The sequence below is a fragment of the Octopus bimaculoides genome, chromosome 3 (assembly GCF_001194135.2).
Source record: "Octopus bimaculoides isolate UCB-OBI-ISO-001 chromosome 3, ASM119413v2, whole genome shotgun sequence".
In the NCBI taxonomy this organism is placed as follows: domain Eukaryota; kingdom Metazoa; phylum Mollusca; class Cephalopoda; order Octopoda; family Octopodidae; genus Octopus; species Octopus bimaculoides.
The window spans coordinates 23,409,189-23,421,040 of record NC_068983.1 but is presented as its reverse complement, the minus strand read 5'-3'; the positions used below and the strand labels follow the sequence as shown (position 1 = coordinate 23,421,040).

General features: G+C 35.4%; 1 protein-coding gene across 2 annotated transcripts in view; it reads left to right on the top strand.

Moving 5' to 3' along the window:
* The window catches only part of LOC106880108 (beta-catenin-like protein 1), a 31,335-nt gene that overhangs the window by 7,803 nt on the left and 11,680 nt on the right, over positions 1–11,852 (top strand). For both annotated transcript variants that reach the window (XM_052966092.1, XM_052966093.1), the window contains exons 2-8: positions 2,361–2,540; positions 4,383–4,489; positions 5,183–5,326; positions 6,518–6,611; positions 8,498–8,591; positions 10,252–10,343; positions 11,547–11,619. In XM_052966092.1, the coding sequence (XP_052822052.1) occupies positions 2,361–2,540; positions 4,383–4,489; positions 5,183–5,326; positions 6,518–6,611; positions 8,498–8,591; positions 10,252–10,343; positions 11,547–11,619 (784 nt within the window). The remainder of the gene's footprint in view (positions 1–2,360; positions 2,541–4,382; positions 4,490–5,182; positions 5,327–6,517; positions 6,612–8,497; positions 8,592–10,251; positions 10,344–11,546; positions 11,620–11,852) is intronic.

Here is an 11,852-nt window from a genome sequence, read left to right as displayed (position 1 = left end):
ACTGTGTGACAACTTGTGCAAGTGTTTCTTTATAGCCTCAGGCCAACCAAAACCTTATGAGTGGATATGTATATATATGTATGTGTTTGTGTGTCTGTGTTTGTCCCCACCCCCACCATCGCTTGACAACCGATGCTGGTGTGTTTACGTCCCCGTAACTTAGCGGTTCAGCAAAAGAGACCGATAGAATAAGTACTAGGCTTCCAAAGAATAAGTCCTGGGGGCGATTTACTCGACTAAAGGCGGTGCTCCAGCATGGCCGCAGTCAAAATGACTGAAACAAGTAAAAGAGTATCTGATAGAGTAATCTGAACACTAAAGGGTTAACACATCAGAGTTTCCTCTGTTATTTTACTGCATTCATTTTCAATTCCACCATTGATGTTGGATTGGTTGCACTTTTTGGTCTGCTGCTTCAAGGGCGGTCAGCAACACTACTAGTTTCTTTAAAAGGATTAATTACACTTATCAATTCTGCCTGTTGAGTTCCTCTTAAACAGATCTGTGAGTAGCATCTGCTTTCCAATACATGAACACAAAGATAACTCATTCATCCTTTGTTAGTTTTTCACTCATCTTAATTCATCAAAATTGTTTCCGCAAATAAGAAGATATCAGAAGAAATTAGACATTTAAAACATTATTAATTAATTAATTCCTATGGCACATGACTTTCACCTCATCCTGTATGTATCAGGGATATATATATATTACTGGTAAGCAGGTTGTTTGTATGTAAAGCTTATGCAAAAATTTGTTTTTGTTTTAGAGAATTAATAGTTATTGGTCAGCTGATTGATTCTTTATTTATTCACTAAATATCGTTACTACAACCTCTTGTGTACTGGTTTAACTAGAAATTTAAGTTGCTAAAGTACTTTCAAGTTATCTTAATTATGTTCTTTGTATTATTGCATTTTTCTCATCCATTTTGTACATTTATCATTTTTGATTCTTTTGAAAACATTGTCAATTAAGCAAAAGCTATCATCATCTTCTACTACTATTACTACTATTGTTATTATTATTATTATTATTATTATTATTATATGAAGGTGGCAAGCTGGCAGAATCGTTAGCATGCTGGGCGAAATGCTTAGCGGTATTTCATCTGCCGTTACGTTCTGAGTTCAAATTCTGCTGAGATCGATTTTGCCTTTCATCCTTTCGAGGTCAATCGAATCAACTGGCCCCCTTCCCTAAAATTTCAGGCCTAGTACCTATAGTAGAAAGGACTATTATTATTATTATTATTATTATTATTATTATTATTATTATTGTTAAAGCACCCACTACACTCTCGGAGTGGTTGGCATTAGGAAGGGCATCCAGCTGTAGAAACTCTGCCAAATCAGATTGGAGCCTGGTGTAGCCATCTGGTTCACCAGTCCTCAGTCAAATCATCCATCCCATGCTAGCATGGAAAGCGGACGTTAAATGATGATGATGATTATGGTGGTGAGCTGGCAGAACCGTTAGCACACCAGGTGAAACGTTTAGCAACATCCATCCGTCTTTACATTCTAGGTTCAAATATTGCTGGGGTTAACTTCACCTCTCAACCTTACTGGGTTGATAAAATAAGACTTATCCCCACCCCCAAAAAAGTTGTTGGCCTTGTGCCAAAATTTGAAACCATTATTATTTTTATTATTTGACATTTGATAGTTTCAAGCAGATTTCTACTGCATCACCTGCTACACCTGATGTGTGTGCAGCATTGTGTGTTCATTTTTACTGTTGGGGGAGTGCAAGCTCTTCCTGGTTTTGTATTGCATGTTTGTTTTGTTATGGGCTTTGGTTGCAGCCTTATGTTGTATTAGTGTGTGTTGTGTGTGTAATGCGAGTTGTGTTCTTCTGTTGGGTGTATGGCCTCTAGAGTACATGTCGTGGAGGTTGTTTATCTTATTGGATATTTATTGTGTAAAGTGTGTCTTGTGTTTGTGGGTTGTTGTTGTTATTACTATTATTTTTATTATTATCATTGTTAGTTTCTGGCAATTTCTACTACACCTCCGTGTTGCTGGAGTATGTGCAGCATTGTGTGTTCTATTTTTGTTGTTGGGAGTGTACAAACTTCCCAGTATTGCATTGCATCAGTTTCTGTTTTTTTTTTTTTTTTTATGGGGTGCGGTGCAGTCTTTTGTTGTATTAGTGTTTGTATTATTATTATTATTATCAAAGCGACTTTGCCTTTCATCCTTTCGAACTCAATAAAAGTACCAATTGAACACTGGGATTGATGTAGTCGACTCATCCCCACCTCCCCCAAGCTGCCCTCGTGACAAACATTTGAAATAATTATTATCACTTTATTGTCATTATTATTATTATTATTATTATTATTATTATTATTATAGCCAGAAAAACCTGGATTCAGTCATAAAAGGCAGCGACATTATGAAGGTGAAAATGATAACGAAAGTGACTATCCTAAGAAAAGTAAATTATCAGAAAATGATCTGATGAAAGCTGAATCTCAGTTGTCTGAAGAGACTCGTGTCAAAATTGCTCAGATAGTTGAGGATGAAGAGCCTGAGGTTAGTATGAATTTCATTCGTTCGTTTTTAAGTCCATTTCTCATGTTGGCATGAATTGGATGGATTCTTAAATGTACTATTAATAATAACAATAATGAAAACAATTAAACAAAGGCCATCTCATTATTTTGTGAACTGCACTAGTAATCTAGTAGAATCATAGTCATCACTATTTAAACTACTCTAAGAAGTAAGATTTAGAGAAGAATCATTAATATAAAGCTGCGCAGAGGATACTTTTACATCACTCATTATGATTCATCATCATCATCGTTTAATGTCCGCTTTCCATGCTAGCATGGGTTGAACGATTTGACTGAGGACTGGCGAACCAGATGGTTGCACCAGGCTCCAATCTGATCTGGCAGAGTTTCTACAACTGGATACCCTTCCTAATGCCAACCACTCCGAGAGTGTAATGGGTGCTTTTACGTGCCACCGGCATGACGGCCAGTCAGGTGGTACTGGCAATAGCTGCACTCAAATGGTGTTTTTTACGTGCCACCTGCGCAGGAGCCAGTCCAGAGGTAATGACCTCGCTCAAATGATTTTTCACGTGCCAGTAAGGCGACACTGGTAACAATCATGCTCAAATGATGCTATTTACGTGCCACCGGCACAGAAGCCAGACAGCTGCCCTGGCAATGATCACACTCGGACAGTGCTGTTAGCGCTCCACTGGCACGGGTGCCAGTCATCAAATTTGGTTCAATTATGATTTCGATTATATATATGTTTTTAAACGTGTGTGTGTGTATTCACTTCAGTATATGAATATTTAAATTTTAGGTAGTGGCTAATTACTGCTACCTAAGTGACTTAATTAGTAGTGGAGGAGGATGTACTGAAAGTGTAATTGCTAGAATAAGAATAAAATGAAAAAATTTCAAAGAGCTTTTATCTCTGTTGGCAGCCAGAAGTTTCTCTCTCTAAGAGACATGGGCCCTGAATGCAGAGGACATGCAAAGACTAGAGGGGAAGGACCTAATATGCTCTGTTGGCTGCGCAGTGTCAGTGTACATGTACAACAGAGTGCTAGTGTATTGAGAAAAAAGTTAGGCATATGAGGAATTAGATGCAGTATGCAAGAGAAAAGACTGTGCTGGTTTGATCATGTGATGCATATGGATGAGGACAGTTGCTTAAAGAAGTGCCAATCACTTAAAGTGGATGGAACTTGTGGAAGCAGGACACCCAGTAAGACAAGGGTCAAAGTGAGACTGAATCCCAAATTATGTGGTTGCTGTGTAGTAAGTAGCTTGCTTACCGACTACATGGTTCTGGGTTCAGTCCCACTGCGTGGCACCTTGGGCAAGTATCTTCTACTATAGCCTTGGGCCGACCAATGCCTTGTGAGTGGATTTGGTAGACGGAAACTGAAGGAAGTCCGTCGTATATATGTATGTGTGTGTATATGTTTATGTGTCTGTGTTTGTCCCCCCACTATCAGTTGACAACCGATGCTGGTGTGTTTACATCCCCGTAACTTAGCGGTTCGGCAAAAGAGGCCGATAGAATGAGTACTAGGCTTCCAAAGAATAAGTCCTGGGGTCGATTTGCTCGACTAAAGGTGGTGTTCCAGCATGGCCACAGTCAAATGACTGAAACAAGCAAAAGAGTAAAATACTTTACAAGAACACAATATAAAACTTGGTGGTTGATGAAATATTGCAAATTTTTTCAAACTATTATGCTCAATTAAAACCCTTGAAGACAATGAGCTCCAGCATAGCTGCAGTCCAATTAACTGAGATCAATTGGTAGGCAAATATGATCAGAATTATTACATGAAATGAAATTATTGTTAAAATATAGATCAAATATTTTCTGCTTACCTTACAGATTGATGTTCTGGATGAAATTGCTCTGAAAAGAATGCTGCTTCAATTTGAAAAACGAGTCTACAAAAATCAAGAAATGAGAGTCAAATTTCCTGATATGCCAGAAAAGTAAACATAATACAATACTTTTTTTAAACCTTCTACTTTGTCGTAATGGTTTTGTTGGATATTTCTAGATTGTGCAATAGTTGGATTTTTTTTTTTTTTTTTTAATTACATTTTACTCTAGGCAGAGGTGTTAATGCCTGTAACATTTACAAGTATCTTACATAGGAGATTTTCAATGCAATCTATGTTCAGCTTGAATTCTGGCAGGTTGACTGTTGGTAGAACATACAGTAGGTGAGAAATAGGTGCTGGGTTTTGGGAGTTAGCTGATGATAAAGCCAGCTGAGGCAATTTTTTGTGACCGTTTTACTAAGTCTTTTTTTTTTTTTAATCACATTTTTTATCAGTTCATCATTTTTAAATCATTCAAGAATTACAAATATATCTTCATTTGATGTCCAAAGCTGCATCAGAATGGAGGCTTTTGGTCATTTTTTCATGTTAATATACAAATTTCAGTTCATATGACAGATTAAAGTTTGCAATTTTCTATAACCATATTTTTTAATGTATCTTCATTATTACAACTAATCAAGAAGCAGATTATGAAATTTTGCTAATTCTAGTACACCTATTCATATTAGAAATATATTTTCATTTTCCTTCTTCTATACTGCATTTATTTATTACTACATCTGTTGAACATTTTATTCTTTCTTCTCTTATAATGTGTTCTGTAATATTCTTTTACAGGTTTATGGAATCTGAAATGGAACTGAATGATGTCCTCCATGAAATGCATGTGGTAGCAACTGTGCCTGCACTCTATCATGTTTTAGTAGAACTAAACACTGTACAGTCACTATTACAGTTATTAACACATGACAACACTGATATCCTTTGTGTATGACAACTTGTTTTTGTTTGTTGTGTGTTTTATTACCTCCGCCTTAGCAAAGGCGGAGGTAATTTTTTCAGCCACGTTTGTTTGTTTATTTGTCCATGGACAAGATATCTCAAGAACCGCTGCATGGATTCGGATAAAACTTCCAGGGATGTCTACCTTGTGACTGGCACAACCTGATTAGATTTTGGGATCGATCCGGTACCAGACAAGGATTCCAGATTATTTTTCCTGTTTTTTTTACTTAATTTTTGAGAACAGTCGGGTTCATTTTTAGTATTCTTGTTTGTTAGAGCAGTCTAGTTTATTTCAGTTATTCTCATTTTAATAAACATCTCCGGTTAATCATTGGGAGGACGTTGGTGTTGCCTCGGTGGAGGTTTGCTTTTGTTTATTATTTCTTTTTCTATTTTACAAATAAAACTCTCCTTCATTTGATCAACATCCTATTTTACATATCTTTCCCAATGAAAATGTACAATAACTAGTTTTTAGCAAGGTTTAAGTGTTATTACTAACACAATTTAATGGCTTTATACTATGTGTGAAAGAGAGTGCCACAGTTGCATTGGCAAAGTACTGCTTAATGAATCAAAGTGTAAATAGTTCACATGCAATTCCTAGTTCTATACTGAGTTCATGGCCAAGACACTTAACTCTCAGTGACAATGCATCTAGCTTTAAGTATTGCACTACTTCAACTAATAACAGCACTTAGCACGTAGCGCAGTGAGTATTTTTTGGTTTTAGTGGTTGGACTTATCACCAAACAAATTTTTGATGATTTTAGCCCGAGGTCAACATCCATCTAGCAAGTCTATGATCGAAGATGTTCTAGCCATGACCATTATTAATGTTATCTAGGAATGCATTATCCATTATGTCTTTTGTTTCTTTTTCTCGAGACAAGACAAATGTAATTTGATGGAGATTTAGCAAGTTCAGTAACCATGTAGAAGCTACCTAATGTTTCTTCCTTCTATAAACAGTATTGATTGCCTGATACCCTTTGTCTAGGAAAAGTAGATCTTGAAAATATGTGTTTTACCAGGATTAACCTCTTGAATCAAAGTGTCAGTGACACGAGACAATGTTTCAAGTTATATTCATTTAAATTCGTTTAATGAATGGATGCTGACAAGATTTATACCAGGAGTGTGTGTTTCCTTGACAGTATTACATATTTCAATTGCTGTAGTTGACCTCATCCAGGAATTGACTGATGTGGATACCTTAAACGAAAGTGAAGATGGTGCAACAGCCCTTGTTGATGCATTAGTAAGTATCAGTGAAACTTCTAACTTAAATTTTCTAGTGCCTGACACCTCTTCATCTCCCCAATATCTTTAATTTACTGATTTGTCATGTGGTTAAGATATTTTTTTTGCAATTATGTCGATCCAGGTTCAAATCTTTGACACACAGAGAGTCAACTTCTACCATAGCCTTAAGTCAGCTGAAGACTTTGCGAATGAAATCTGGTTGACAGAAACTGTGTAGAAGCCAATTTTTATATCTGTGTGTATGTTCATACACACATAGACATACACAGGGACAATTCTTGATTTTACAAGTTAGTTTGTTCTGCTATAAGCCCATGACCAGCCAAAGCCTTGTAAGTGGATTTGTTTGAGACTGAAAGAAGCTTGTCATTCATATATATATAACCAGGAAGACATGGGACAAGGTGGTGAAGTGCGATCTTTAAATGTTGGGCCTCACAGAGGTGATAACAAGTGACCAAGACTTTTGGCGATATGCTGTGCTTGAGAAGACTCATCAAGCCAAGTGAAATCATAGTCATGGTTGATACCAGTGTCACATAACTGGCATGTAAAAACACCCATTACATCCCTCTTGGAGTGGTTGGCATTAGGAAGGGCATCCAGCTGTAGAAACCATGCCAAATCAGACTGGAACCTGGAGCAGCTCTTCAGCTTATTAATTTCAGTGTCAAACCATCTAACTCAAGCCAGCATGGAAAGCAGACATTAAATGATAATGATGATATACACACACACACACACACATATATATAAGGCAGCAGAAATTTGAGTCCCCAAATTTCTATGGTAGTTTGTGTATTCAGTGCATCAGCAACTGCAAGTGTGTTTATGCCTCTTTCTCTTGGCACTGCATAATAGTTGTAAATGAGTGTCCTCATCATACAAACATTGTCATTCATTTACCATTTTCCAGGAAAAAGGTATCTAGCCATGGGAAAATATTGTTTTGCTTAAAACAAGTATGAGTTGACAATAGGAAGGGCATCAGCTCTATAAAATCTGCCTCAGTAAATTCTGTCTGACACATGCAAACATGCACAAGTGGATGTTAAAACAATGATAAACAATGATATATATTTATATGTATGATATATTTATTGCTTGTTTAAGAACTTGTAACGAGCGAGGTAAAGTGTCTCATTAACATTCACTTGCTGATAACAGAATGGTATATTGAAATGAAATAAATACAATGATACTAAGCAAGAAAAGCTGGTGGGGTTGGTGAAGTTGCTAGCTTTCTCCAATGTATTGCATAGGCTTATGGCTCAATCGAAAGACACGTTCATCTCCTCAGATATCTTTTACAAGCAGCACATATTGAGTTACACATATTTTTTTTTTATTTTTTTTTTTTTGTAATTAAAAAAAATTAATCTTCTTTATTTTTGCTACTGAAAATTCTTGTAACGATGTGAAGCCATTAATCAGAAACACAGACTACGAGAGCCAACAGTATACATGTTGGTAGAGGTTGGCAAAACCATGAGGGGACACAAACAAAATAACTTTGGGGCATTTGTTATGTCCCTTGACACTCAAGTCTACGTTATCGGGAAAACTGAATTTCAGCTCTGAGTACTTTTACTTGGTTTTATATTATGAAGTCATATTCTTTTATATTTTCTTTCAGAAATAAATTAGTAATTAGTCTAATGATTTTCCTAGCAACAAATAACTTCAGTTGTTTCTATTTCTTAGTGAGCAAATTGATACAAAAGCGTAGTGTTTCCCTATAAAAGACATTGTACAAAGCCAACATCATGGTTCACTATACACATGTCAGTAAATACATTAGAATCAACATCAACACACATACACGAGAGCATGCCTGCATACATACACACTTTTCACATGTGATTTTATATATTTTCACAGTTGGATGGACAGATTGTAGCTTTGCTGGTTCAAAATCTGGAAAGGCTTGATGAAACTGTAAAGGAAGAGGCTGATGGTGTACATAATACTTTAGGTAAGGTGTCTATTAACTTATTAACTTCCCATAACTAAGTGTTGTGTTTAACTACAGATTGGTCTTCATCTAGCAGATCTTTGATCAAAAGCATTCTAGCCATGACCATCTTGTTTGAGGCTTTTTTTTTTTTTTGCAAACATATTACTTAATGGAAAATTGCCTGCTACTTTTAGCAGTTTGAGTGACCATGTAAAGGCTCCAACTGGTTTTAAGTGGTTTAGTTAATGTTTCAGAAACTTGCTGAGTTCATGCATAAATAAATGAAGGTTAATCTTGCCTGTATTAGTGACTAAGTAGATTATATAAACCTTTGTATGCAATGTGCAGTGTTGCATGGTAGTGAGGTATAGGAATTAAATGGGGATGATACACAAAGGCTGTAAAGAAATACAGTGAACATGCTTCATTGAATGTGTAATATCTTCCATTCATGAACAAGAGTACAGGTGAACTGAGACAAAAATAGGATCGTCAATGGATTCGTCTGGTATGTAAGAGAGAAGATTGCATTGTTACAGATATGTAATGTGTATGAAAGATGGCAGTTAATTAAAACTGTGTCAAATGATATAGATGGAATAACACTAATTACTAAGCAATACTTCATTGCTGTCTAGTTATCATTTATCATCAAACAACATTAATCTGAACATCCCTCAAATATAACAGATTAATTGATAAAGTTCTTAAATCCAAAGAACTTATTGAAATTGTAAATAGTTTAACAGAAAGCTTTAAGTTTGTTTTCTTTTAGTTAGCTGTAAAAGTAAACTGAAAATCTATCAAATCATTGAAAAAAAAATTTTGTTGAGTGTCTTCTTGTGCGGACAAAATGCAAAATTTAATATAAAACTGCTACCATCTACCCACTGAAGAATTAAAAACTATGTCTACCACTAGCCGTAATGTATTTAAAGCAAACTGAAGATACTAATGGAGCCTACAATGAAACTGAAGAAGCCATGGTGTGTTCTGATCTGATGGTGTTGTATTGGAATCATCCTCTATGGCATAGAGAAACTGGCTTAAAACAATGATGGTATTAAAAGATTGTTCATCCCTATTAACGTCTTTGTTTAAACTCATACTTTGCATTCAGTAGCTCTTTGGGATGATTTGTATTCATTAATCCTTATATTTCACAAATTGCCCCCAGTTTCTATTATATTTAATTTGTCTGTTATAGATTAGATTTTATCTAATTATTTGTTTTGTTTTGTTGTTGTTTTTTTTGTTTTTGTTTTTTTTGTTACATTATATCATACATCAGAGCATATTCACTTATAAAAAAACTTTCTGTACTCAAATTCTAGTACTGAGAACAACTGGAAGCAGGTGAGTTCAAATACTAAATAGTGCATTGGGGATCCACTCTTAGCCATTAAGACTAAAACCTTTACTCATTGATTTAGCTTTTTTTTTAAGACCCAAACTTTTGTTAGTTTGCGCACAGTTTCATTTGACAGTTTCTTAAGAGTTTAAAACTTTATTGATTAAACTGTTTTCATATTTGAGGTATGGTCTGATTAATATTAATTATAGATGACAACTAGGCAGCAATAAAGTGTTGTCTAATTATTCTCTATAATACTAGTTTTTAATGGAAGAGTGTATTTTATTTGAGTAATTGAAATGATGGTATTGAATGCTTTATCAGGTATAATGGAAAACCTCACAGAGTTCCGTCCAGAGATTTGTCCAGATTCTTCTCAACAAGGTTTAATGCAATGGATTTTAAAACGATTGAAGGTAGACTTTTATTTTAAAATTTGTGTGTGTGCGTGCATGTGCATGTGTGTGTGTGTGTGTTTTCTTTCATTTTTGACGTGAGAAAGAAAATTCTACAATTAATTACTTGTGCAAGTGGCCTGTTACAAGTCATTCTATATGACACACTATTGTCAAAGAGTATAGTTTTGAACCAGTAACTAAGTAAAAATTCATCAATTTTGTGCCGTTAATTTAGTAGATATATTTCTTGTTAGTCTATTTTGAAGTTTAGTTAACCCTTTTAGCATTTAAACTGGCTATATCCAGCCAATTCAACCCGCTTTATGTTCAAACTAGCCAAATTTGGCCCCTCACACCCACCCTACAATGTCTTTCTAAAAATAAACTATCACATCATTAGAATCTTGAAGTTACAAGATAATGCATGATTAATTCAAAACAACATGAATAAATAAACATTACATTTAACAAAATAATCTAAATGCTAACAGGTTAAATAATCTATTCTTGGTTTGCAATACTTCATTAAGAAAATGAATATGAGATGAATTACAAGCAGAATTAAAAATAAGTATTGTTGAGTTATAATACCTTAGGAATGAGAACCTAGGTTCAAAAATTTCCCCAAGGCACCTGAGGGTATATCAGCCGAAATGTTGTGTTAACAACAAACAAGATGAGGACAAATATCCGTCAATTGTAAATAATGTACATAATTCCTCATCCCTTAAATATAGAACTGTATTATACTACTGGGTTTAATAGTTTTTGTTTCTGGTATGTTAACAATGATAATAAGTATAGCAATTATTTCCCTCTGGTGGTGAAAAGCACTTGTGGCAGTGCCACATAAAAGCACCCAGCACATTCTGTAAAGTGGTTGGCGTTAGGAATGGTATCCAACTGTAGAAACCATGTCAAATCAAACTAGAGTCTGGTGCAGCTCCCTGTCTTGCCAGCTCTGGTCAAACTGCCTAACCCGTGCCAGCATGGGCAACAAATGTTTGATGATGATGATGTTGGCAACATTTTACATATCTGGGTGAATTTCATCATCATCATCATCATATGTCTGTTTTCCATGCTAGCATGGGTTGGACAGTTTGACAGGAGCTGGTAAGCCAGAGGACTGCACCAGGCTTTCCTGTCTGTTTTGGCATGGCTTTTATGGCTGTGTTTGAGTTAAGCTTAAAATGTATTTGTAATCTTTCATGGTTTCAGGCTAAAATACCCTTTGATGCCAATAAACTGTATGCTTGTGAAATAATGTCGATCCTTCTTCAGAATCATGATGGTAAGTATATTTAGCAATCTATTTATGTTATAGTACAAATGTACATTACACATCATTTACTTGTTTCAATCATTTAACTGGAGCCATGTTTTAAAGCCTTGTGCTTATTCTAGCGATCTCTTTTACCAAACCACTAAGTTAAGGAGACATAAACACACCAACACTGGTTGTTAAGCAGCTGGGTGGAAAAAACATGAACACAAAGACATTTACACATAGATATATACATATAT